The sequence below is a fragment of the Triplophysa rosa genome, linkage group LG19 (genome assembly GCF_024868665.1).
Source record: "Triplophysa rosa linkage group LG19, Trosa_1v2, whole genome shotgun sequence".
NCBI lineage: Eukaryota > Metazoa > Chordata > Actinopteri > Cypriniformes > Nemacheilidae > Triplophysa > Triplophysa rosa.
The window spans coordinates 18446714-18473280 of NC_079908.1; the positions used below are offsets into that span (position 1 = coordinate 18446714).

The 26567-nt window shown below is 36.7% G+C and overlaps 1 protein-coding gene across 1 annotated transcript in view; it reads left to right on the forward strand.

Annotated features, from left to right (window-relative positions):
• arhgap24 (Rho GTPase activating protein 24) overlaps nucleotides 1-26567 on the forward strand; it is an 80905-nt gene that overhangs the window by 13431 nt on the left and 40907 nt on the right. Inside the window, exon 3 of the mRNA XM_057360849.1 lies at nucleotides 14877-14964. Coding sequence (XP_057216832.1) covers nucleotides 14877-14964 — 88 coding nt within the window. The remainder of the gene's footprint in view (nucleotides 1-14876; nucleotides 14965-26567) is intronic.

The window sequence follows — 26567 nt, forward strand, 5'->3', positions numbered from 1 at the left end:
GAGGGGGGGTAACATAAAACAAGGGAAGATCACAACAGGACTAAGACTAAGACTAAGACTAAGACTAACTACACTGAAACCAGACTGGAGATAACATAAACAAGGACTACAATTAACTAAACTAGACTTGACAGGGACCAAGAACTCACCATGCAGGCGAATGACAGATAACACACAGAGAACAAAGGGGCATTAAATAAGGGACCAAATCAAGGGGACAGGTGTGGGGCATGAACTAATAACGAGCACTAACGAGGAAACAAGAGGGCAGGAACAATGACAAGACCTGGAGAGAGCATGTGGAAGGCCAAGTGGGCCAAAATGCTTCTCTCCACATTAAACAAGATGTTCTGCCATGGCTCTGCCGCAAGATCAAGAAAAGCAAGACAAGATGGGGCAGAACCATGACATAAAGTCACAATTTTGACATGACTGTTTTTGAAGTGATGTGAACAAACAGATCTGCTATCCAGATAAAAATACTATGTTTATATTCTCAATCGTATTTTTATGTGGCACAAAAAAATCGTATTTGTATCTAAACAGTGACAGAATTTTATCTTGGGTGAACTGTTCCCTAAAAAACGGCCGGATCATTCGCGCCTTTACACGCAAACACGCGCACAGATGTTCATATTGTTTACACGCTACACATTGTGTCAGTTGTAAGCCACTGCTAAGCCTTCAGTAAGACACGAGAGGCCACACACATTCATTCACGCACAACTTTACGACATCCTCTAAATTCACATCTCGTGCCAAGACGCAAACAAGAGAGGTGAGGAGAGAATGACCCGCTTTCCACCTCTCCACAAACTTGACTGAATGATGACCTGTCACGGTTCTCCATCCAACTGAGATTTCAATCCTCGGGGTAGCACAGGTGGTCTCGAGAAGCCGAACAAAAGTGAACCGGATAAGATTACGAGAAGTCTCCATCAATCTTTAAAGACTCTTTGGCGAGTTAACGTTTCAGGCTAAAGGAATATTACATTTTATGATCGAGTTCTAAGGTTCATCTCCTTTAACTTTGACGTTCCATGTTAGACTTTAATTTTCATGTTTAATGTACTGTAAGAGAGCTTGTCACGGGTGCTTGGCAGTTAAATATCGAATATCAAGGGTAGCCAGCATCTCGGTTCGGAGTTTTCAGAGCTATGAAAGGACACTGAATATCCCTTTTAAAGAAAAGACTTTGATGTTTTTCAAAAGACCAGGGTACTCCAGGGTTGTTAGAGTACTTAGAGAGATATGAGAGGTCTTAACTAAACAGACAAGCCTTCACCTCAGGGTGCTAAAATAATTATACCCCAAAAACATCTACTATGAATTGACACTTTTTGTACCTATTTGTACAGCCTTTTCTTCTGCATATTTATGTCTTTCAAAGTCTCCCATAGCTTGGAGGTTAAAAGTACAAAGATTTCCTCCAAACACTTTGAATTAATGATCGATTCTCATTTACGAGCGTAATCTCCTGCCATGTCTGAACTGGCAAGTTCAGAGCGAACATTGTGTGTGAATGTTTACATCTTTGCACGTGTTCATGAGCTTGAACCCAATACAGACCCAATGAGGTCAGACGTGTTTTGCTGTTCGGAATAAAGCGAATTTAAATCACAGTCTAAACCAAAATACGAGACTGCACGCAAAAAAAATTCATGAGATGTTCCTGTAACATCAAAACAGAGGATAAACTCACGTTAACTTTTTCCAGAGACGCAGTATTTCAAGACGAAATGGAAGGCAAACGTGAGTCACGACTGTTTTGACAGGACTTTGTTGACACATAACCAGACGTTTAAACCATAAAAGTGCAGCTTTTGTATTTTCTAAGCGTACTGTTTAATCATCGTCATAAACTATTCCATATGAGCAGCACTGTGTGTGTGTGTGTGTGTGTGTGTGTGTGTGTGTGTGTGTGTGTCCTTACCCCAGAGGTCTCCATAGCAACAGGCTGTCGCAAGACAAAAAAGGCAGGAGGGAAAGCCGCTGACACAATATAAGATGTGAAGATTCAAATCATGTTTTGACTGGCTGTGCTGAGTTAAAAATGACTGTATTGTGCCGGCAGTTAATGATGACAGTTGTTCACTGTTTTAAAGAAGCCGCTTTCTCACATTTCTGTAACCGTCACGTGCCGTTTCAACTGGTTTTAATGCTGAACTCATTTTTCGCATTGTCCAGCTTATAGAGAGTAGCATCAGGGGATATTGAAAAAACTTTTATAAAAAGCATTTTTAAAGTCCCAGTGAAATTAAAAATGACAATTCTTATTTTTTCATGAAATATTGCAGCGTTTACAGTAAATAGCTTATCAATGTGGGTCATTTTCTTAAAATTCATGTACCCTCATAATCTTCAGTTAAAATAAGTCTGCTGCCAGTTTCATTTCAAAATGCAACAGCTGTCTTTACACATCCAATCAATTCGCAGTGAAAAACGCAAGCCACGCCCACTGATTTTCTCCTTTGAAATTCGTTTTCACTCGGAAATGTGTCAGAATACGGAAGTAAAAACGATCGCAACTTCCGGTTCACGGGGACTTTAAAAAGGAAAATTCAGAATGCTTGCACACACAACAATAGCTTAAAGGGATAGGTCCCCCAAAAATGAAGATTCTGTCATGAATTACTCACTCTCTGGTTCCAAACCTGTATACATTTCTTTGTTTGGTTGAACACAGAGAAAGATATCTGGAATAATGCTTATAACCAAACAGTTCTTGGACCCCGTTGACTAGAGGAAAAATGACAATGGTAGTCAATGGTGCCCCAGAACTGTTTGCTGTCCTACATTCTTCAAAATATCTTCGTTTATGTTCAACAGAACAAACAAATTATAAAGTAATTTTTCCTACTACGGTGGTCAATATTTGGTTATAAGCATTCTTCCAAATATCTTTCTCTGTGTTCATCAGAACAAAGAAATTTATACAGATTATTTACTCACCTTCAATTTGTAACAACTTGAAGGTGAGTAAATAAGGACAAAAATATCCCTTTAAACCAGACTAGTTATAATAAATATTGTATTAAACATTTTTAAAAATGCACATGGACAACTTTCACAGCTCTTGCAAAGTAATGCATGTCAATCCTCATATGAAAAAACTGTACTGTACTAAAATGTTAACTATAATAAACTGTAGTCATTTGTGATACTATGGTATAGTTACTATAGTATACTTTAGTTGACCATTTTCTAATATTAACTCTAAGTAAATGGATGTTAACGCTGTTGTAAATACTGTACTATAGTATAGTTTTTACTATAGCCGATATTAGAAATCACTGTAGAATCAAATAATTTTTTTACATTAACATTTTAATATAGAATATAGTATGCTATACTATAGTATTTTTTATGTGGGATTTGAACAGCAAGGTATTGAAATTCAGTATAGCTGTATCTACAATTAGTTATTAAATATGTAAATACCCGCATGAATAAAATACTGCACTGTACCAAAATGTTTACTATAGTAAACTATAGTCATTTGTAATACTATAGTATGGTATAGTTACTATAGTATACTTTAGTAGCCTATTCGCTAGTATTAACTATTAAATACTGTTGTAAATAGTTTTTACTATAGTAAAGTTCAAAAACACTATAGTATCTAAGGATTTTTCTACATTTTACTAAAGTAAATGTTATAGTACTATAGTAATTTTTGTGGGATATGAACTGCAAAGTATTCTAATTCATTATGGTTGTAGCTACGAACAGTTATTACTGAACTGAAATGTTAACTATAGTAAACTGTAGTTATTAGTTGGTATAATTACTGTAGTATACTTTAGTAGCCTATTCTCTAATATTAAGTCTAGTAAATTGATTGAAATACTTTTGTAAATACTGTACTATACTATATTTTTTTGAACTTTTTAAGACTTTTTAAGATCAATCTGCCTTCCCATGGTGCACCTCTTTTTGGATTTGCAGGCACTAAAAAGATGTAAAAATGTACAAGAAATTCCTTTTGGCATATTTCAGCACTCTTCTACACCCAAACATAATGCTAACAGCTGCAGAATTACCATTTAACATTTTAAATATTTATGAGAATCACAACAAATGATGTCACTGACGCTCACATGTGAAAGTTCAACCCCGTCAAGCTAAGTCTACTGTGGATCAGTTTGGCTGTTCTGGACAAAATATTAGAAAACATACAAAAATCCTTATAGCAAATGCAAAATATATTTGCACATATTACACAAATCACATTGTGTGAGGGTTTTAGTAAAACTAATACAAATCTATATGAGTGAGGATGTTTATAGTGAAACAGACCTGTGTGTGTGTAGTTTCCGTTCTATCCATCTGTCTAACCCACACCCCACAGGTTAGGCATCCACCAAGACCCACAATGCATCTCTTGTTCTCCTTGCTTTTTTATGAATGAAAGCCCTAATAGACCCTAAGACATGGAATATTCCGAAGCCAGGGAATATATTTCTCAGTAAAGGAAATAAAACAAGACGTAGTGTGGATTTTCACGTTTGTTAATCTTCCATATTATTTTTATAAGCTGCCTTATAAAATAATACCACTGTGAAATATCCATGGCCTCCACATAACTGTATATTAAACATCAAATATATTTTGACACACTTAGCAGCAGTTTGGTGTTCAGGGTGGACAGACAAATTTGCTTGTTGCTGGAAACTTCTTGTACATGGAGGGTTTTTTTAACAGGCCATTTGCTACTAGACATTATACTGATGAAAAGACTGTTTTTTAAGGCATAGTTTTATGGATGTTTTACACATGTTATAGTTTTCTCATCATGATCATGATATATTTCCCACAAACAAAAAAAACTTTTAGAGAAACTTGAAAGTAAGGCAAAAGAAAACTTGAAATAGTATTTTGCACAGAGACCATTCTATAACACATACATATATAAAACAAAAACATCAGATTGATTGAGTCATAGTTTTGTTTTAAATTTGATTATATTATTTTATACATTTTGAATTAGATTAAATTATTTTATTTTAAATTAGCTTTTATTTGTATATTTTTAGTTTTCATGTTAATTTTTTATTTGTATCTTATATTGTTATATATATTATACATTTAATTTGAGTTTTAGTTTAGTTTAGTTTAGTGTAGTGCCTAAACTTTAGTGCCTCAGCAATAAACTGAAATAGTAGTTCTAATTTTTTTCAATTATATTTAGTCTTAAATTCTACATTATTTGAATGAGAAATGTTTGAATAGTTTTACTTTTAGTTCCACTTTATAACCTTGTGGGTTGCACATCTAGTGAAAAAAGCAAATCTCAACTTGATCATTTTGTTCACATAGGGCTTAGAATACTGTCAGAATAAATCTTGAAATGTGTCAATTTCAGGTTGAGAAGTGAAGTGTAATTATGACTTCCCAGAATGCATCAGCACAGAGAGCCACCAGAGGTGATGAAGCACTATCATTAAAGTGGCTATTAATAAGCATCTTCATTCAAAGCGATAGCTCCATTAGTTACCTGCCCCATTAGCTTAATTGCTGTCTCTCATCCCGGTGCACGAGCATCTGCCCCATAATGAGACACGGCCTTGTGATTCCACACACACACACGCACACACACACACACACACACACACACACACACACACACACGCACACACGCACACACACACACACACACGCACACACACACACACACAGTTCTTGGCTCCATAGAGTTGAATTTATTTAACTTGAAATAAAGAGTGTCTTTGTGAGCTGGGGTGATCAGTGTGACGTTAAGCGTGCGGAGTCCTCCGCCACAGTTTGAGGTCGTGTGCGTCTGTCACGTTGGGAATGCAGAGAGCGGCCGCTGGAAGGGTCAGAGGTCAGCTGGTGATGTAGAGAGAGGGGCTGTAGAGGGCAGAGAGCAGACGTACGACATTCATTGTTTTACACGCACATATACAGATAGACTGGGCAGAAGGGGTTTTGTTTAGCTGTGTGGTTTGCATAATTATTGTAATTCAACTTAATGTAGAAAAATTGCGTATGTGTTGTGACATCAAAGGGAGGGTGAACCACTTTATTGAATCTGTTGCTTCTATTCAGAATAAGACTGGTGTTTGATTACCCAGAGGAAAAATTGATTGCTATTTTAAAGGGCTGTTAACGCGTTAACGCATGGGATTTAATTTTTTCAAATTAACACGTTAAAATATTTAACGCAATTAATGCAGCATCCGTTTATTTTGTCATCCTTTGTCTAACATTACATTATATAATCACGCACTCATTCATGTAAAGGCCTTTAAACCCTTTAAGCACGATTGCTTTGACTCGTTCAGCAGCTTCTAGCTGTGGGATTATGCCAGAAAGCCTGTTTTGTCTAGCATTTTCGTATAAACACAGATTTCAACGTGTTATGTTAAAATGTTAAAGTAAAGATACGATAATCAATTTAATGGAGACATCAGTTGCAGTACTTACAGTATATCAGAATGTTGGCTTTCATTCATAAAATGTTATTAAAGAAATCTGTTGATTATACATTTGTTTGGAGATGTAAAATTATATTTATAACATTAATGTTATGTGCGTGTATCTGTGATTAATCAGATTTTTTTAATCGATTGACAGCACTGCTCTTTTATAGCTCAGGAGATTTGATGGAGTTCTCAGTTGTGTTTCATTAAAGTATCATTCAAAAATTGTGAAATAAAATCAGAAACAAATGAGAAAATTGTTCAAATTAGGGCTGTCAAACGATTAATCGCGATTAATCGCATCCAGAACAAAAGTTTGTGTTTTGTACTGTGTATCTGTGTACTGTGCATATTAATTTTGTATTTGTAAACACAAAACATACACATACTTGTCTATATATTTATTAAATATATTAATTTATATTTACCAATAATTGAAATTCTAAATAAACGTTTATTAATTGTTTTATTTTATATTTTTCTCAAATATATGCATTCGTGTTTATGTGTTTATTAATACAAAATTAATATGCACAGTACACCGACATATATTACGTAAACACAAACTTTTATTCTGGATTTGACAGCCCTAGTTAAAATACATTAAAGGAGCTGTGAAATTGTGAAGGTCAAATCATCTGGATTTGGGAAAATTTGATGAGAAATGTTTGAGTTCATATTGAGATCTTGATAAATCTGAGCTCAGTTTGAGACGTTGTTGAGATATCTTCTGAAACTCTTTTGTGAGATTTCTGCATATTTTTCTTCGGGAGAAATATTTGAGACTTAAGCAGATGTTTCAGTTTGCTCCCGTTATAATCTCATTGATGTAGGAGAAATAATTGAGATGTTAAAGAGATCTCGTCTCTCATTTGTCTTTCTTACGTGTACCATTGTTTTGTAAAAAGAGTGATTAGGAAAAACATATGAATGGCTTTCATGGCATATTTCCAAATTATTGCTTTTATAATATCAATATAATATCAATATTATACTTTTAACATGATCAATAATGCTTTTTGATGTGATTAAAATCAATTATAAGCTTGACTTTAAAACGCACACGATTCCATTAAGTATCAAACCCAGTGGTGTCTGTCTTCATGTGCTTACTGGTTGATTTGTCTTAATTGAGACACTGTTTTCTCTTGTGCTCTCTGTTCAGCTGTACTCAGACTTAGACATCAGATATCATCTGGGGGCGGAGCTTGGCACATGAAGTCTGGGGTATTAGTTGGATGAAAAACAATGAAGAGAATAATCCTCCCACATGGGATGTTTAAAGAGAACAGTCTGTGTCAGCTAAAACTGATCACAAGAGGAATGTAAAGAAGTGTTCCTTTACACAAAGCATTAAATGTGCATAACCAGAGATGAATGTATCAACTTCCTTACAATTATAATGACAAAGTTGTTTTAAAGGTCATGCTATTTAATGAGTTTTCCGCTTTGATCGGGTTCTTCTTCTTGAATACAGATGGATAAAGACCGAAGCTTAGAGATATCCGGACTGAAGGTTAATGCAAGAGTACCCTCTTTCTCCGTCTCACTTTCCTTATTATTTTCCTCTGTAATGTGGGTCATCATTCTGTGGACTTGCAACAGGTGATCTGTGTCTGTCCTGTCCTTCAGGTGTTATGAACATCTATCCTCTCCCAACTCTCTCTCTCTCCCGCTGTCTCTGGGAGAAGAGAAGAAATGGAAGATAATTCATATTCCAAGCAGACTAAGGTTGTGTCATTAGGCCACGGCTATAACTTTTATGTCGTATTTCTGTAATCTCCTTCATCTCTTCTGATCTCTCTCCTTAAATCTTTTGTTCTTCATTCATCCTCCGATGTGTGACACTAACTTTACAACACCACGTATTAGAATTGTAAAAAAAACTATTCCTTTGAAATGTTTGTAAATACAGTAGTTATATAAAAAGGCCAAGATTTCATTTGCAAGAACAGATTGAAAACAGATACAGCTAAGTAACACAATAAAAACATCATAACACATTAAAAAACATGATTTTTGCAAGTTTTGCAAATGAACTCCTCATTGGCTTGTGAAACAATTTGTCATGTTTAGGTAAGGATGTGTGTACTGCAATATTCTGAATTGCATGCCATTAAAAAATACAGTAGCTTTGATTGATATGAAATCATCCGGAGTCAAGCATTTGGATTCTTTTTTAAGAATGCATCGGACAAATGTGTCAAAATCATAAATGTCTCTGAACATTATGAAGTTGCTGTCTATAACGCTTGAGAGGACTCTATATGAGATTCTATTCCAGGTATGATGCAGCTTTAGAAGTTCTGTTTTTGTGGACACAAGACAGCTTCACAAGCAGATGGCAAGATTCAGATCAAAGCTGTCGACTTTAAATATAATGTGCCTCATGAAGCAAAGGTGCAAAACATGTCATGTACTTGTCAGAAGTTCTCAAATATTGTTCTGAGACATCCAGAAGTTACAGAAGTTAGGGTAGCCAACCCATTTAACCCTCAGAGATGTTGCTGTAAATCTCTGCAGTGTTTGAGCTCCGAAAAGATAAGATTAAACCAAAACAAATGTATGTTTAGATTGAATTTGTACCTCACAGAACAAAAACTCCTTCAATAAGGAGGTTCGACCAACACCGAGTAGAAATGTGAACTCTGAGTTGCTTAACACCGAGGTGCGAAACTTTGAGTTTTTAGTTTCAGAACAGCTGATTTGAGTTAGTTCTATCAACTCTGGGTAGACGTACCTTGAGTTAAGCGCTTGCACCACAACTACGACAAGCCATGATCAATGGAGCTCCGATATTACGATTCACCATGGCAACGGCACCAACAAAAAGCAACATGGCGGCAGAAAGCGCTCGAGAGCTAGGAACACTTTTCCGCTCTGCATACAGTGGATTTACTAATGTGTCTTAAGTTTAAATTGATAAAAAGATAAATGTACCAATAAACAAACAAATGAATCAGTAAATGAATGAAACAACAGAAATAAATCAGAAATAATAAAATAATCTTATGTTCTAACATGAGTACTCTAGTGAGGTGTCTAATATGTCATGGTGTATGGGACACTTGTTAGTGTGTCAGACTGTCGTGTCAAAGTCAGACTGTTCATGGGTTTGAACCCTGCTCGGAGCAGTTTTGGGTAGGAATGGTTGCACGTCTAAATTAATTGTTTATTACCTTTATCACTGCATTTCTGCATTTGCCTGTATTTATGAATTTCTTTATTCACACCCTTTATTAAGTCATTTCTTATCCTGCATAGAAAACTATCATTTGTGCTCTGATGTAATACACGGCCACGATGGCTGATGTTATTGATGTAAGGATGGATGAGATATATTTTGATATATCTAATTCACTGTAATGAAAAACGGTACAGTTTTAATAAAAAATGCACAGGGAAATGACAAAATTCCACTCGGGTCCTAAATTCCTCTCCTGAAATCAAAGAACATCCCTATGAATGAATGCAGCCTCTTCACATACAGGATCATCTATAAAAGCACATATTTTAGTCACTGAGGTGGTCTCTGTGTGATCAAAATGTGTGCCATGAATGACTGTATTAATGAATGAATGAATGAATGAGTTATACCACTTGTGCGTTGAAAAGGGGGAGGAGAACGAAAGAAACTCTGGGTTTACCAAAGAAAACCTGCTCCCGACCAGGTTAGGTTCACAGAGTAAGTTACTATGGTTACTGACTCTGAGTATAAGTTACCTCTCTTTTAGAAACGGGCTTGAGTTACCCCGCTTTCTCTGGTTTGACATACCTCACATTCTGAAACGGAAAACCCAGAGTTTCCCTCATTTCAGGGTTAATATACTCAGAGTTTTCACTAAACCTCCTTTCTGAAACGGGCCCCTGGAGTTCCCTCAGGTTTCACATGTGAATGCCTTATGTTCTCATCCTCACATCTGATCACAGTTCAGAATTCACAACGAGTCTTCATTTGCTCTTACTTTACTGTAAGTCCACAAAACCTTTTTCTGTTGGATTTCAGAACCAGGTCTCGAGAAAGATTGATGAAACATTATAATGCAGTCGTTGCACAGTCAGGGTACATACAGAGTATCCATATCTGTATTCCCAGATATTCCCGAGCATCTCTTTTGGGAAAATAATACATTGGTCTGAATGTAGGTAATGGAAAGTTGAAGTTAATCACATTTCTGAACTGCTGCAGTCTGGTTGTGTCTCTCTCCAGGTACGCCAGACGCAGAACCCCATTCCATTTCCCAAACGTCTGCTGTTACGAGCATTTATAATATTACTGCCAGTAATTAGGTTTAGTCGTCTCGGCTTGAGTGGCACACAACACATTTCAGCAAATAGAGAAACACATTTGCCATGGAAGTAAAACGTGACCTCTCAAAACGGGCAGAATTAGATTTTGACTGAAACTCTTGGCAGTCTAGCTCTTTTTCCACCTGCGTTATGTTAAATGAGTATGTAATGATTTTCAGCAGAGATGTGTGGATGCTTTCATTTTCAGGAGTTAAGTGGCAAGTATTTGCTTTAAAAGTTCTCGGTTGGAAATGTTTCTTTAAATTGACTTCTAGAGGCAATGTTTATGATATCTATAATTGAACGACAATAATTAACTTCTCAAGAGACTCCTGGAAGTAAGCTGTGTTTGAATGCCTTGCTCCAGGGCGCAACGGTGATATTCATGGATTATGTCGAGTTTGAACCTACAACCTTTTAGTCAAGATTTATAGCAGTGTTGAGGCTATACGTGTATATGTGTTACATAAGCTCATTTCTTTTTCAAAATTAACTAATATTGTTAATTGTTGTTTGAGTTCACATTATAATACTTTTTTAATACGTATGGTGCTTTTCCAATCATTTCAAGTCAACACAAATGCAAACCTGACCCTGTTTTTTTAATATCATGCAGGTCTTCATTTTTCTAAAGAATAATCTTTATTCACAATGTCTGAAAAATACACTTAATTCATTTGCATCGATAACATGTTTTATTTTTTTACTGTGTTTATGAGTTGTTGACAAGTAAACCGCACATACATTATGGTGTGACTGCAAAAATTTAGAAAAACAAACTGACATAAATCTGCCTTATGCTATTTTATATGATAGATAATAATAATTATTATTAATATATAAAATATTATTAACACGTTGTTTTCTACATTTTTGCCGTCACACCAAAGGACACACACATGTATGGTATATTTGTACCTTTTCCTTTATCTCATTTATCGTTCATTTTGTATTCATGTTTTAAGTATTAAAAATAAGTACCTAACTAAAGTTCAAGTATATTTCTAAGTATACTTTATGTAATAAGGATCGGCTATCAATGTAAGGATCAACGTGCAAGTAGTATACAGTACTTGTAGAAGTGTGCTATTTCCGTACTACTTGGGGCAAAATTTGCCCACTTTTTAGTTCCTAAAACATTGACAAAAATATTCTATTCCATTCCAATGTTATATTCTATTCTATACCAAAATGTCTGTGAATTTCATTCTAATTTTGCATTTCTTTCACCTTCTGACATTTCTTCTGACCTTCTGACAAACCTAGCTACGATTATTTCACCTGAACGTCACCCTACTTGTGCTGTAGCCACACTCGCTGCGGGCAAAAACCTGTATATTAAAAAACATAAAGACTGAAAGAGCGACCAGTAAGTGTGAAAAAGTGCTTCAAGACAGACAGGAGCCACTAAAGATGAAGAAATGAGCGCCCCGACTGAGAGAAGTCAAGGTTAAATGTTCAAACATTCACCTAATGTGCCCATTACATAGCAAATGGCTTTCCTTAATTAATTCCAAGGGCCTTTAAACCAAAGCACCGGGTCGCCCTCTGGTTGTTTTATCTCCTCCCGTTCTCTTTAGTCATCCACCATCAATCTCCTCTGGAGGATAAACAGAAGCAGAGAGCCTCTCTGATCCGGCGTGGAACTGGATTTTGCGTCTCTTTGGGGGATTCCCACATACCCGCCAGCTCTGAGTATGGACGGTTCTGAGAAACTAACTTGATTTTGGCACCACAGGGTCTGAAATCTTATTAAAGATAAATACGGGTGACATAACAAATCATTTTTTCCCTTCGTCTACTTTTTTCTTTTATGCAGGGAGGGAAATTCCTGAGATTATATTATAGGCTAACGTCTGGCCCATGATGCAGGGCTTGATTTGATATCTCATTTACTATTCTTGCATTTCCTTTTTTTTTGTGCTGTTCAGATTTTTGTTCCTTACATTTTGATAATGCATCATTCCATGTTTTCCACATGGCACGCCTCTGGGTGCAATAAAAATGCTTGTAATTGAAAGCTTGTCGTCTCGGACTACCCACCCTCGAGCCACCCGTTCTAAAAGCGGTCCCAAACAGGAACTGCTGCCCACACCAAACCATTGACCGGCCTCATTGTGGGTTAAAAAGATTGCTATCTTCATGAGCACTGCATATTCTCCTTATATGGGCGGCAGGTATGTTTCTGCCCTTTAAGACGCTTGAGTTTTCCTTCATCAGAAACTTGCTGTCACCAGTAAGCTCCTATAAAGGTTTATGATGTTTCGACATAGGCAAGTCATTCCACCGCATGCAGTGATTTTAAAACCCCGAGGAGACAGAGGTCATTGTGTAATGATGGTCAGATGTGGCTGCTTTATACTTACTTTACCTTTCACAAAGATTATATTACCACCACTTATGTGCAGGAACCCTAAACCAAGTATTTTTATAAGGTCTTGTTTAGCCGGGCTTATATCATAGTAAACGTATCTTAATGGTATAAAGACTCTGCGAAGTCTAGAAAAAGACAACTGACCTGCGGCATTTATGGATGCTGTGTGTTTATGATGTCTTTTAGAAAAACCAAAGAAATACAAAACAAGAACTTCCTGCTTAGTTACAGTATTAGTGCTGCTTTGTGTTCAAATTAAGTGCTTACCTGAAGTTTATGTATATTTTAAGTATACTTTATGTAGTATGGAGATGTAACTAATATCAGTATACAATTAGTATTGTAAGTATTTCAATACTACTTGGGCCTAAATTGGCCCACTTTTTAGTTCATAAAAGTATACCTTAAAGTATACATTAAGTGTAGAAGTAATAAACTTTGAGTCCACAAATAGTATACAACAAAGTTGTACGTTTCTATTGCAACTAAACTACATGTGAACACTGTAGGTTTGATGAAGTTCAATACCTGTAGCACATTTTTGAGTAGGCTATGTACACTTCAAAGTATGCTCTAAGTAAGCTACTAAATTAGTTAGTACTCATTTTTATACAGTAGAGTTATATACTGCAAGTATAATTGAATATAGATTGTGTAAAAGCATCTACCAAATGCACAAATAGTGAATAAAATTGGAAAAAATCCTAGACCTACATGATTAGGAGCGGCCCTTATAGGGACCTTCTAACATTGTCACGTAAACAAATCCCAAGTGTAGAGATTTTAATGTATCAGCTACTATGTTAAGTATCATAAAAGTTCTCTGTATGCGGGGACGTCATGTGCCAGACACTGGATACTGAGCATGTGGGCAGATATTTGATAAGGATGAAACTGAGCTATCTCTTCTATTCTCTCCCCCAATAAAACATGCCATTTTAAGCTCCTGTGTAACAGATATGAGACACTACACCACAAAGGTGTCTAGTTTAGACCTCAGCAGTTGTTCCCCCGAATACCGTAAATGAGCTGTACAGAATGATACCAATATTGTAAATACCTGTGAAAACATTGCCTAGCATGTTTTAGTAATGTTGACTATGTGAGACTGTCAGTCATGCAGGATTTTGGTTACCAAACTCAAAACGTGGTTCATGACCAATCAGAGAAGAGAAACACAAATATGTTATTTTATTGTATACTGTATTTGTATGTATCTTAAATAGATAGTTCACCCAAAAATGAAAATTCTGTCATTATTTTCTCAATTTCTTTCTTCTGCAAAACTCGAAAGAAGTTGTTTGAAGAATGTTGCTGACCAAACAGTTTGGGACCTCATTGACTTCCATTGATATTTCTTAAAATAACTTATCTTATTTTGTGTTCTGCAGAAGATCAGAAGTCATTTAGAGGTTTTAACAACATGAGGGAGAATAAATGATGGCAGAACATTTTTTAGGCGATTTATCCCTTTAAAATGACAGATTTCTTTCATTTAAATGAATACAGTCCCCGAATTATTGGATTATTTAATTTTATTCTCATATATTATAAATATCTTCAGTTGCCATGAGACCTTTTTTTTTTGTTTTATAGAAAACCAAATATATTTTCTTTTACAGGAGACCAAAATATTTTTTACTCCTAAAACATGTGCTCAAGCTCTTTTTTTATTGTGATTTATTCCTCAGCTGTCTTGCGTCTCTCAGCGGTTTGTGTCTCACCGTTTCGTTTCGTTTCTGTCTTGTTTTATTTTTTGGCTGCTCTAGGGAACCATTTCTCTACCTGGAAACAGAGTCACAGAACATCCCAGCAGTGGGGACGAAGGTGGAAAGTTCCTCTTTGAAGTCATCCCAGGTAAGAGAAAATGTTTTTACGACGTCTGTTTCTGCAATAAAGCCCTTGCTTTGGCTTTCACGAGGGGACCGCGGTGAACTCACTCGTGGAGGAGAGGTCTTCAAAGACATCCATCAGAGATAATGAGAACAGACTGTGGGCATCTCCATACAGCTGAATCACAGAAGTGGTGATTCTAAATGTATAAAGTAAATGTATCATTTACTCACCCTTATGTCATTCCAAACTTGTAGGATATTTTTCTTCTGCAGAACACAAAAGAAGATATTTTGAAGAACGTTGGTAACCAAACAACATTGACCCCCATTGACTTCCACTGTATGGACACGAAACTATTTCTCAAAATATCTTCTTTTGTGTTCCACATAATGAGTCACATGCACGTTTTAAGGGTATATAAATGATGACAGAATTTCTTTTTTGGTAAACTCTTCCTTTAATCTATCCGAAATATATCTATTCTTTCTTTCAATATCTTGCATTGGTACCGCCTAAAGAGGCCTTCAGGGACGCTCCCGGTTGAAAATCCTGGTGCTAGACTGTTGTTGTAAACACTCCCACGGATGTTTTTTTCATTGAAGTTTGTGGGTGATTCGCTTTTCGTAGATTCACCACCTTCTGTCATTTGTATACAGATCATCGCTTTGGGATGTAGACATGTTTGGAAATGGTTGCGATAAATACAGATGTCTCTCTCTCTCTTATGCAGTGGCTGTTGAATTATTAAAGACATACAAGTGCTTTAAAGGTCAACAAAACTGGAGTGCTACTTCCTGTTTAGCTCTGGCACGACTCTGACAGTGTATACAATTGAAACAAACAGAAAGACTAACATCTGAAAGACTGTCATCTGTGATGTCACCACACACCCTACTGTTTTTGAATTTGTTTTTATGTACATCCTTTTGATTATATTATCTTAAAGAGAGAGTTCACCCCAAAATAACAAAAATATTTTATTATTTACTCACCCTTATGTCATTCCAAACCTGTATGACTGTCTTTCTTCTGAAGAACACAAAAGAAGATATTTTGAAGAATTTTGGTAACCAAGCAACGCTGACCCCCATTGACTTCCATTGCATGGGGTCATTTCTCAAAATATCTTCTTTTGTGTTCCTCTGAAGAAAGAGTCATATGCAATTATTTCCACAATATAAGGGGGATAAATGATGACAGAATTTTTGGGGTGAACTGTCCCTTTAAAATGCTTTGGAATCATATTGTATAGTTTTAATCCAGTGGCCGTAAACATCATCATGACTCAGGGCTGGAGTGTTGTGAAGCATTGATTTTTCTGAGTCGAGATTCACATCTTAAGTAGGTGTAGTTTGGAAACTTGAAGGAAGGGTCGTTTTCCCAGCGGTTAGACTGCTGGTGAGAAAGATAAGTTGAAAACATCTTATCAGAGACAGACTAAAGTAACAGAGGGACTCTCAGGTGGGTCTGCAAGAACACACGACTGCAGTCTGATCTGCCTGTCCTAGCATGACAGCAGACACTGTGATAACAATTATCTTTACAACATTCTATTTCTCTTTCCATTCTCTCCCAGCCCCCCTTTTTATTGTGATTTGTTGAAGTTAAAGATTTTTTACTTGCACCTCTGTAGGAAGAGAAAATATCTCTAATGTCTCGATTGTTTCTTGAGTAAATAGTGATTATATGTGGGTTTTCTTAAGGGCTGTGGTGATCTCATGTCTCCTCGAGATTCCCAAACGGAGTCAAAGTTTACGCCTGAGCTACATTTTATATATCAGTTCTCCTTATTTAAGTTTATTGTTGGCTTGTTTGTGTCAGGTTTGTGTTGTTAGTGACAAATGGGCACCATAGATATGTATAAGTAGATGCCGCATTCGTCTGCTCTTGACATATTAGCGCGTCCGCCATCTTGGAACAGTCAAAATTTCATTTGCTCTCATCACTCACTGTAAAGAGCAATGTTTTTCCACAGCATTGCACAGCCTCCGGTTATAAAATCTCACAAGATCTCACAAGAATTCGTAACTATTTTACAAGCTGGTTTGTGAATTTGTACACTGTGAATCATACTTGTACAAAAACGTATGATTACTAGAAAAAAGCAATACTGAAGCTAGCTCCATCCCTAATCCTAACGTCACTGGTGCGAAAGCAAATCGTACTAAAATGTGCAAATGAAATCATACGAATTCATGCGAATTAGCGAATTTTTGACGTGAGATTGTGTCGGATAACTTTTCAGGTGAGAATGTGTTTTGATACTCGGTATTTCAGATTTTTTAACTATGGTGACGTTTCAACGTCTTGTTGTGTTGTTTAGCAATTCGATTTTTGTGTCTACACAACAGCATGCAACATTTAATTTTTAAACTGTACATGTGTATAACTACCTTAAAGTCAACTTGTGCTTGAGTGTTCACTGAACTTAGAAACAGCTGCTATTGTGGCATCTAAGTACTGTATATCTACGGTGAGCACAGTGAGTTCTTATGATGTCAACCTTGACATTTTATCGTCCATGATGTCAGCTGGTTTTTGGAAGGCAAGCGAGCACAATACACTTTTGTCTCGCAGATTTTGTTACTTTGTAGAGGTCAAAAATCTTGTTAGGTGCTTTATAAGTTTGACTCAGTGTCGTGGCATTTACATGAATAGAGGCTTTTTTACAGAGTATATTAATATAAAACACATCATTGGCTGTTGACCCTGTCAGCTTTATCTACTAATAACTGACGCTTGAGTAAAATAGCTCATAAATGCCATGTCGACTGTGTCACCAATACCATCACTACCACAAATGAGTTCCCATAATGCACCTGGGATGTGCGTACACATATTTTTCTGTTTCCTCTTCTGTCTTAACCGTTAGAAAGCTGCACGAGCGTGAACTCCATGCCAGCAAACAGGGATTTATTGCACATTCAGTCCAAGTGCTGGTTGACTGTGAAAAACCGTCGCCATTGTTCAGCACATCATTCTCATTAGTCTTACGTGATGGCATTTACGAGTGATTCGTGCACTTTTCCATTGCGTTTCATCATCTTTATGCTATTTATTCAGTTTTGCGTCTCAGCAGTCTTTATTACACAATGCCGCATCAGCTGTGAAATCACTTGTCTTTGAAAAAGGCTTTATGGAGGTAATGCTGTAAAAGTCTGTTCCTGAAACGAGGTTGTAAAAGTGCATTTAATTTCCTCTCATCTTTCATAAATACAAATGGGAGTGTTTTGTTTGGGGATAACACGGATTGAATTTTTATTTCATGACAGGATGAAAGGTCTTGAAAACATTTCACGTAGTATCTTGATAACCGAAAGCTTAAATGTGTTTTATTTAAGCATGCAACATCTGAATTTCACATTTACGCTTGATTGTCATCTGGCAGATTGTAAATCGTGAATCCCATGGATTTTCATAGAAGAGACCTTATAGAAAGCGGAAAAGACTCATTGACTAACAACCACCCTAGCAACCACATGGCAACAAGCAGTTTTGCTCCATAGAAACTGTCATTTTGCGAGCGAGCATCACTCAGTTTATTTAAAGCCAAGATCTTTATATACTGTAGTTTTTAATGTGGTTCCTCCCAAATGAAGGTGTTGGCTAAATGCCTCCATCTGTTAGTTCTTTAGTGAGAGAAGAGTCAGCTAAATAAAGTCATTCAACACCTCTGAAACTCACTAATTCTGGAAGATACGAGGCAGAGAATGAATTCATATTGAGATGGACGTAAATAAATCTGTCACTCAGGACTGAATGTTTATTTGCCACTGTCCCTGGTAAAAACACATACGCTGCGTCCGAAATCGCCTACTTCCATACTATATAGTAGGCGAAAATAAGTACGAGTCATGAATAGTATGTCCGAAACCTTAGTATGCAAAAAACAGTAGGCGAGAAATACTCGGATGGTCTACTACTTCCGCCGAGATTCGTGAGTGTGGATGGATGGACACTTCTCTATCCCATGATGCCACGCGAGCTGAGCAACGGTCAAATTTCAAAAGGAAATCAAATAAATATAGCGGAAAACTTTAAGGTGGACGTCCTTTTTTAATGTAAGTGCCAATAAATTAATTTCTTTAACACTAAATTATGTTTTAGGTCAAAGAGCATATGTATTCATACTACTCCCAATCATACTATATAGAACGTACTGTTTTAATGGCCGATAGGTTCAGTACGTACTGTCACAGTTTGCGATTTCGGACGCAGCAATACTGTACACAAACAAAAACGTGTATTTAATGCATTGTATGTTGCTTTGGATAAAATCGTCTGCCAAATGCATAAATGTAAATGTAACTTTTCACAATATAGTGTAGTTTTAGCGTTTCTTTCCAGTTTCACAGTGTTCTTTCTTTGGATTCGAGAGCAGCCAGAGTAAATAGATTTTCCTCCAATAGGCCCAACTGAATTTTAATTAATTTTTAATCTTTAAAGTTGAATATGTTTTTGCTCCATCTGTTGCTGCAAACTGCTCGTAATGTTTCTGTATCGTGCAGATAAACATTCTGTGGTAATAATGTGTAAAATGACTTAAATATTGGTTTTACAGGGTGTGATGGTACCAGCATAATCTTCTGGAGAAACAAAACAGACACGAGGCTCAAAACCAATGGTCCCTGTCTCATGATCTAATAAATCATCTCTACACCTGGACTACTGTTTATTCACTGATCATTTATTTATCTGCTTGTAGTTTATTTATGGCTGACTGACATCCCAATAAACCAGTTTAATACAGATGGTGTGAAAAGGTAAACGTTGAAAAGGTTGGGCAATACTGGAAAGACCCACCGATGCTGGATTCACTTCGCAATGCTTTGTGGGTTGATAACTCTGGAATTGTTGTGGATTGAGATGAGTTTGGTCAGTTTGTGTGGTTAGTGTTACGCCATGAAAGTGGAAACTTCTTTTGTTTCATGGACACGAGTGGGAGTTAAATCAGTCCAGAGGGGCCAGAAATCTAAATCTGTGTGGTTTCACTACAGAGAACACCTGCAGAATGAGATAAAGACAACACCCTTTTTCTGTGAAACATAAAATAAATTATTTTGAAGAATGTTGCTAACCAAAAACCATCCTCATTCGCTTCTATTGTATGGACCCAAAACCAATGCAAGTCAATGGGGACCAAGGGTTTTCTGTTACCAACATTCTTCAAAATATATTATTTTGTGTTTTGCATTAGTATGAAAGTCATATGACAAGAGGATAAGTAATGGTGACAGAATTTTCATTTTGAGGTGAACTTTTATGAACTTTTATGAAATAAAGAGGTTTTAAAATTCTTTCTTCTCTCAACCCCTCTTTTATTTACTCACTGACTTTTCTTTTTTCTTTCAATTTTTTCTATCTTTTCTTTTTTGTTCTTTTCTTATTTTTACTCTCTCCCTGTTTCGTTTTTAATGTCTTTTCTTACCCTGCTTTGTCTCTGTCTCTTTCTCTCTTTATTTCTTTCCTGTTTTCTTTCGCTCATTATTTCTCTACATTTATCTGGCCTATATCAATGAGAGTATAATGGAGCTCACTGCTGAGTCTCCTGCGGCAAACCATTATTCTCACTTTTACTGTGACTTAATTACAGCACAAATCATCTCTCACTCTTATTCATTTTCTCTCTCTCCATCCCTCTCACTCTCTTTCTGTCTCCCTTTCATCTTTCTTCTGCTTTATATTCATTCACAAGCACAGGCTCACACAGGCTGCCCACTGAAACCGCAGGACACCGGGTCATTACCAGGACCACTAACTACCAAATATATCAAAGTGAAAAGTTAGAGGAAGCAATGGAACTTCTTGGACATCGGTTTGACTTACATTTACCATTCTTACACTTGCCAGACACATTTATCCAAAGCAACTAAAAGTCCATTCAAAGCCATTGTGTTTATTAAAGTTATTAAAAACTATTGGGGGGTCTTTGAAGTTCTTCCAGAGGAGTTTTGATGTCCTCCTCTGTCTGGCTCGCATGACATGAACCCGTGTAGAATTACAGGCGCAGTTAATCAGGGTTTTAATTGGACGGCTCCCGTCAGGAGGCTTTGGGCTTGACAGAGAAATCCTGGAGCTTTTGTCTGAAGGTCATAGCTCTTCTGTTTGCGATACATGTGTATTTACGGCGCTGTTGCCGTCTGCATCTCTTTATGTTTCGTGCTCTCTTTTACCTCCGACTGTTCAGATGTTTTTCTTGTGCTTGATCGCCGGTAATTTGCAATTTTACATATTGGGTTCAGCTTCCCACCAGGATGGTTCTCTAATATAGCCGGAATAACAAACAAGCCCAATAAATTCAATGTTGTCCGCTTCGGATATGAGTCACCAGAACTGGCTCCAGTTTTTAATAAAAGTGCTTGCAAGGCTTTGCAGTTTATTTCAGATATGCTACATATTTTTGCTATTCTTGGGGATCAAATTAAATAATATCACGTCATTTTATTTTATTGTTTAATTTAATTTAATTTAATTTAATTTTGAATGTGGATTTGCAATGGTTGTGCCATTGAACAAGTATTTTTTTTGTTGGACTACTAGGTCTATAAAAAACAGTTATTTCATATGAAGAAAGGTTCTACAGAGTAGAAGACAATGTAAAAAGCTGCAAAGAACCCTTTTAAGCACCTTTAATTTTACCACTTTAGACTTTGTTTGTGGAGCACCCAATAAAAGCTGTTGCGTTCCTCAACTTCAAACTTGTTCATTCTTAATCCGTCATGCCTCTTAGGGGTAACCTAAGCCTTTGGCTCAGGCAGGTGAGGGAGAGAGAGCTATAGAAGTAAATCTACTCTGTTATCATGCAATGTCACTCTGACCGCTCCTTGCATATCTTGCATGCTTTCAGAAATGCGATCCCCACGGGCACCTCACCACAGGCTGTACATTTATAATCATAGAGAAGGTGAAAGGTCAGACCGAGCACAACGTAGCTGACATTTCTGTCTTTGGTGTTCATGAGGAGATACTGTGATATTATATTTGTTCATATAATGCAGTGTACAGTTGTCCAGATGTATTAAAGACACACTTTAAAATGTCAACTTATGAGGCAATAAGTCAAAGGAAGATCAAAAAGTGTTACAAAAATACGTTTATTAGGTTTTAAACTGTACATCAATGAATCCGCTGTTCAAATGAAGATGTATTTGGACACTGTCTGGTTTTCAAACGTTAGTTTTGTTTTGTTCATAGTTAAAACACTTCACTCAAAAAATTTACATTCATTTAATCGTTTGTTCCCTCACTGGTGACCAAAGAACATTGACTTCCATGAACACAAAACCACTGAGACATTTCTCAAAATGTCTACTTTTGTGTTTAACAGAAGAAACAGTTGAGACCAGTCGGTTTACAGTGGGCAAGTTCATTCCAACATCATTTGTTTGCAGTTGCCCCTTTGGTGTGTGTATTGCTCTCTAATGCAATGACATTCATACATTTTTAAGTGTTAGCTTAAGTGTTTGAATGTTTTTTTTTGTGGGCACATATAACTTTTTATTAATGTGGGTTTGTGTCACAAGGTTATAACTTTCAATTGAAAGCATCATTGAACCTTGTAAAGAAGCCTTTCAAATTCATACAGAAAGAGAAAAAAAATTCTCAGCTAAACATTGAAAAGGACAGTGGGTGAATGTTTACAACTAAAGTTATATTTCTTTAGTTGTAAAGTAGCCTCGCACGCTGGGCTTGTAGGTTTTCTTCACAGGGGCATGAAGAGCATGTCGTGACAGCTTTGCATCAGAGCCTTTGACCCCTGTTTCATCATCACTATGGCAACATGATGACATGCTACCTAATTAATAGAAAGACACGCAGGGCACAAACAAACACAGCAGGATGTGATCATTCAGGTCTGTATGAACTATTATGGTGACCATCATGCGTTTTTTCTATAGTGGATTCTCATATTCTTTCATTTGGTTTGCCCCAAAGCCTGAATATATAATTACTTTATATATATAATTTTTTGACCAAGTTTCCATTTTTTTCTTTAAAACTGCACCTGTTACAAAAATTGCAGAGACCTTGTGCTTCGTTCAACACTTTCACATTTGTGAAAATAATGTACATTCTTAATTTGAAATTATCTTCAATGTGAGAAATATGTTATAGAATGTATTCTGTATATAATTTTCATATTCATTATTTATACGAAATACAGTCTTATCATTGATACGTTTTTTTTTGTCTGGAACATTCACTGTGTTCATAGTCAGTGGTGAGTCACGGATCTTGCTGTCACGCACACTGGTCTTTTTTAAGATGGGTTTCTTTTCTCTTTCCAAAAGATAGTTCCGATGCATATAGGACAAAGTATGGGTTAAAGATCTCTACAAATGTGCAAAGCGTTTGTTTTGAAGCCTTGGACAGTAAGTACTGTACACTGAAAACATCAATGACCTTCACATTCTGGGTTTGGGCTGTGTTTGGTGAAAAAGACCTTCTGGATACTTCACAGCCGTCAGAGGGAATCTCTGAATGTTTCTAAAGTCATAAATTAATGCCTTGTCTTTAATGGCATTTTTGTCCCTTTTGAGCAGATGGAAAATAAAAACCAAAGATGTCCCAGGCTATAAAAGAGCCCAAAGAGATCCAGCACGAAAATCGAACGAACACTTTCCAGAAAGCTAAATCTGTCCTGCAGAACTGAAGCAGACATTGCGATATGACAAAGCTCTCCATTGTCGTGACTGGGCAGACTGGCCTGTGTCCAGGTGTGTGTGCGGACAGCTAAAGATGGTGTGAGGGAGTTCATTCTGGGTGTGACACAACCCAAGACTATTCATTTGTCTGTTTACACATTCACCAGTTGGATGTTGCAAAGCATTTTGGGGAAATACAGAGTTCAAAAGCGCATTAATAAACTTTCGAAACAAGAAAATATTGTAATTCAGCTTCCAAGAACCTGACAATGTCCTAATGCTTATGTTTAGGCTCTTCCATCACAAGCGCGGAACTATAAACCTGTTGTATGCGCTGAGAGACGAGTGTATGAATGAGATCCCCTCCAGCACGTTCTGAAAAGATTGTTTGTTTGCTGCGAGGCTGTTTGGGTGGTTTGTTCTGTCGGAAAGTGTCCTTTTCATACGGATGGCATCATTATCTGTCTCCCCAGATGGAACGAGTGTGCCGTGACGTAGATGTTTGATTTGTTGTGATGGGTTTGCATGTGGGTCTCATGCTGAAACACGTGCAGGGGATGTTGGGTAGGGTATGTGGTTTGCCCTCCGGGCAACATTCTTTCTGTGTTTTTGGATATGTATAATGTGCGTACACAGGAAAGGATGTTAAATCAGTTAGAAGGCTGCTGTAAATCAACTTTGGAGAACTTTTAATTACACGTTGGTTCTACCATTCATTGGAAGGAACATGAATAAAAATGTGAGCAACTTCTAAAATTCAGAATATAACCACACGTTGTAACTAACGTGAGGAATCACACAAAAAAACACACTTTTATAGAAAAGAATAAAAGTACGTGGTTTACATTTCTGCTTTGAAACCCTCTGTGCTTCTCCATATAGACTTACTTCCATTGTAAGTCCATTATAGCATTTCATGAGCTCATAACCCACACTGTTTTTAGGTTTGCGTTAAGAACTTGTTTTCTCTCTTTCTTTCAAAACCGCAGACACACACTAAGGTGTAACAAATCTCTCCCTCTCCCTTTCTTGTAAAGCAGAATTGGTTTAAATGAACATACTGTAAATGGACCGAAACCTATTTGACTACATGACTCGCTCATTATCTGTGAATTCTCTGAGCCGGAGTCTGAAACCCCACTGAGAGCAAAACAACAGTGATTTGATGAATACACGAGGTGAATAAATGAGATGCTAGATCCTGAGGACTTCTTTCTGATTAGTTGTTGTTGCCTGCTGCTTACTTGAAAAGGATATTCAGAATACATGTGCATTATATATTGTATTTGTATTTATTTCTGTATATTATGAAAGAAACCTAGTCCTGTTTTCTTTGTTTTGTGTTAAATTATAAAATAAATGAAAATGGTTTGACTTTGTCGTATTAAGTACTATGATTAAGACAGCTTTATTTTAGTCTGGGACTAGCCTAAATCTTGTCTGTGAAACCGTGCATAAAAGTTTTATTGTTTTTAAACATGCTGGTGTTCGAAGAGTTTCTCTCACTAAACATTTACTATAAACTTTAGCTAGTTTCTCCCAGGTGTCTCACATCAGATGTGCCTATCTGACAACTCGATTATCAGTTTGTGACAGTGACGACTTGATGCCTTATTTTTCTGAGCAGAGGACTCTGCTGCCCCCACGTGGTCGATCACTTATTTACAGGAATATTGTCAGAATAAATCACCACAGTGCGTTTTATATATTTATTTGACATTTAAAGTGCTTGTCATACGCTCACATCAATTCGGGTAGAGGAGTGTTTTTTGACAGATCAATAATTCATCATATCCATGGTAAAAACACAGCTAATACAGTGTATTTTCCAGTTACAAACATAAAACATGCAACACATCTAACTATTTGTAATACATCATTCATAGAATAGTTGCAAAAAGGCAGTCGTTGCTACATCCTGTATATTCTACAGACGTTTGCCAAGTCCATTTTTTTCCATGGTGAGTGAGCGTTTTCAATTTATTTCTACGGAAGCCGAATGTAACGTTACATTTGTGGGATTTAGGAGACGTGCATTATTCACTGGATTTTTTCCCGGTAAGACTCCCTCTGTGCAGAAATTGACAGATGTTGTACAGGTGTGGAGGAGAATCCAAGTTAAATAAGTTATTTGTAAATGCGAACGTAATTTGACTGAACCAATCATTTTACGTTGACACTTGACACTAACATTGTGCTGTTTGTACATACGTTACAGGTTGTTGCGGCCATTATTGTTTTGCCTGTGAGAAATAAGTGAACTCGATCTGAAATTCAAAAGTTTGCAAACGTATCACATTTTCTTGCAATGATACACGACTGAATAATTTTTTGAACAATGCAAACGTGTTTGTTTGACGTGTGCGACGCTGCACATAATTATCGGCGAACGGCATTAAAGTACCGCGAGATCGATTCGAAACCACTGCGCTTGAATTGCTCTCGCGATACGTCGCTGTCATACGCTGATCATCTTGCGCAGCACCGCAAAATCGTCGAACATACACAGAACAGCTCCATGATAGTGTAATGCCCATCGTTTAGTTTTGTTGCATCCGTATTTCGTACATCATCAGACTTATAAAGTAACTTTACTAAAACTTTAATGATGTCTAAACTAAATTGGGCAACATTACAGTGGTCACGTGGTGTAAACACGGAAACTTCAGCAACTTCAAGACAGGTCCTAGTCGTTATGGCCCAGAAGTGATTTTAATATAATTGCCGCAGACTGTTTAACATGTTTTTATGATTTATCTCTCTGGAGACATTGGCAATAAGATGCACAAATATGATGAGATTTGGCAGGTACACAAAGAAAATGATGAATGAATAACCAGGAGACACTGGTTTGGTGTTTACAGTCATCTTTAAAGATAGAGTTTGGCCAGTTTGTGAATGGGTTGGCTATAGATTAGATGATAGTAGGTTAAGTAGGTTTTTTAGATGTTATTCTTGTACAAACACATTGTGGGACAT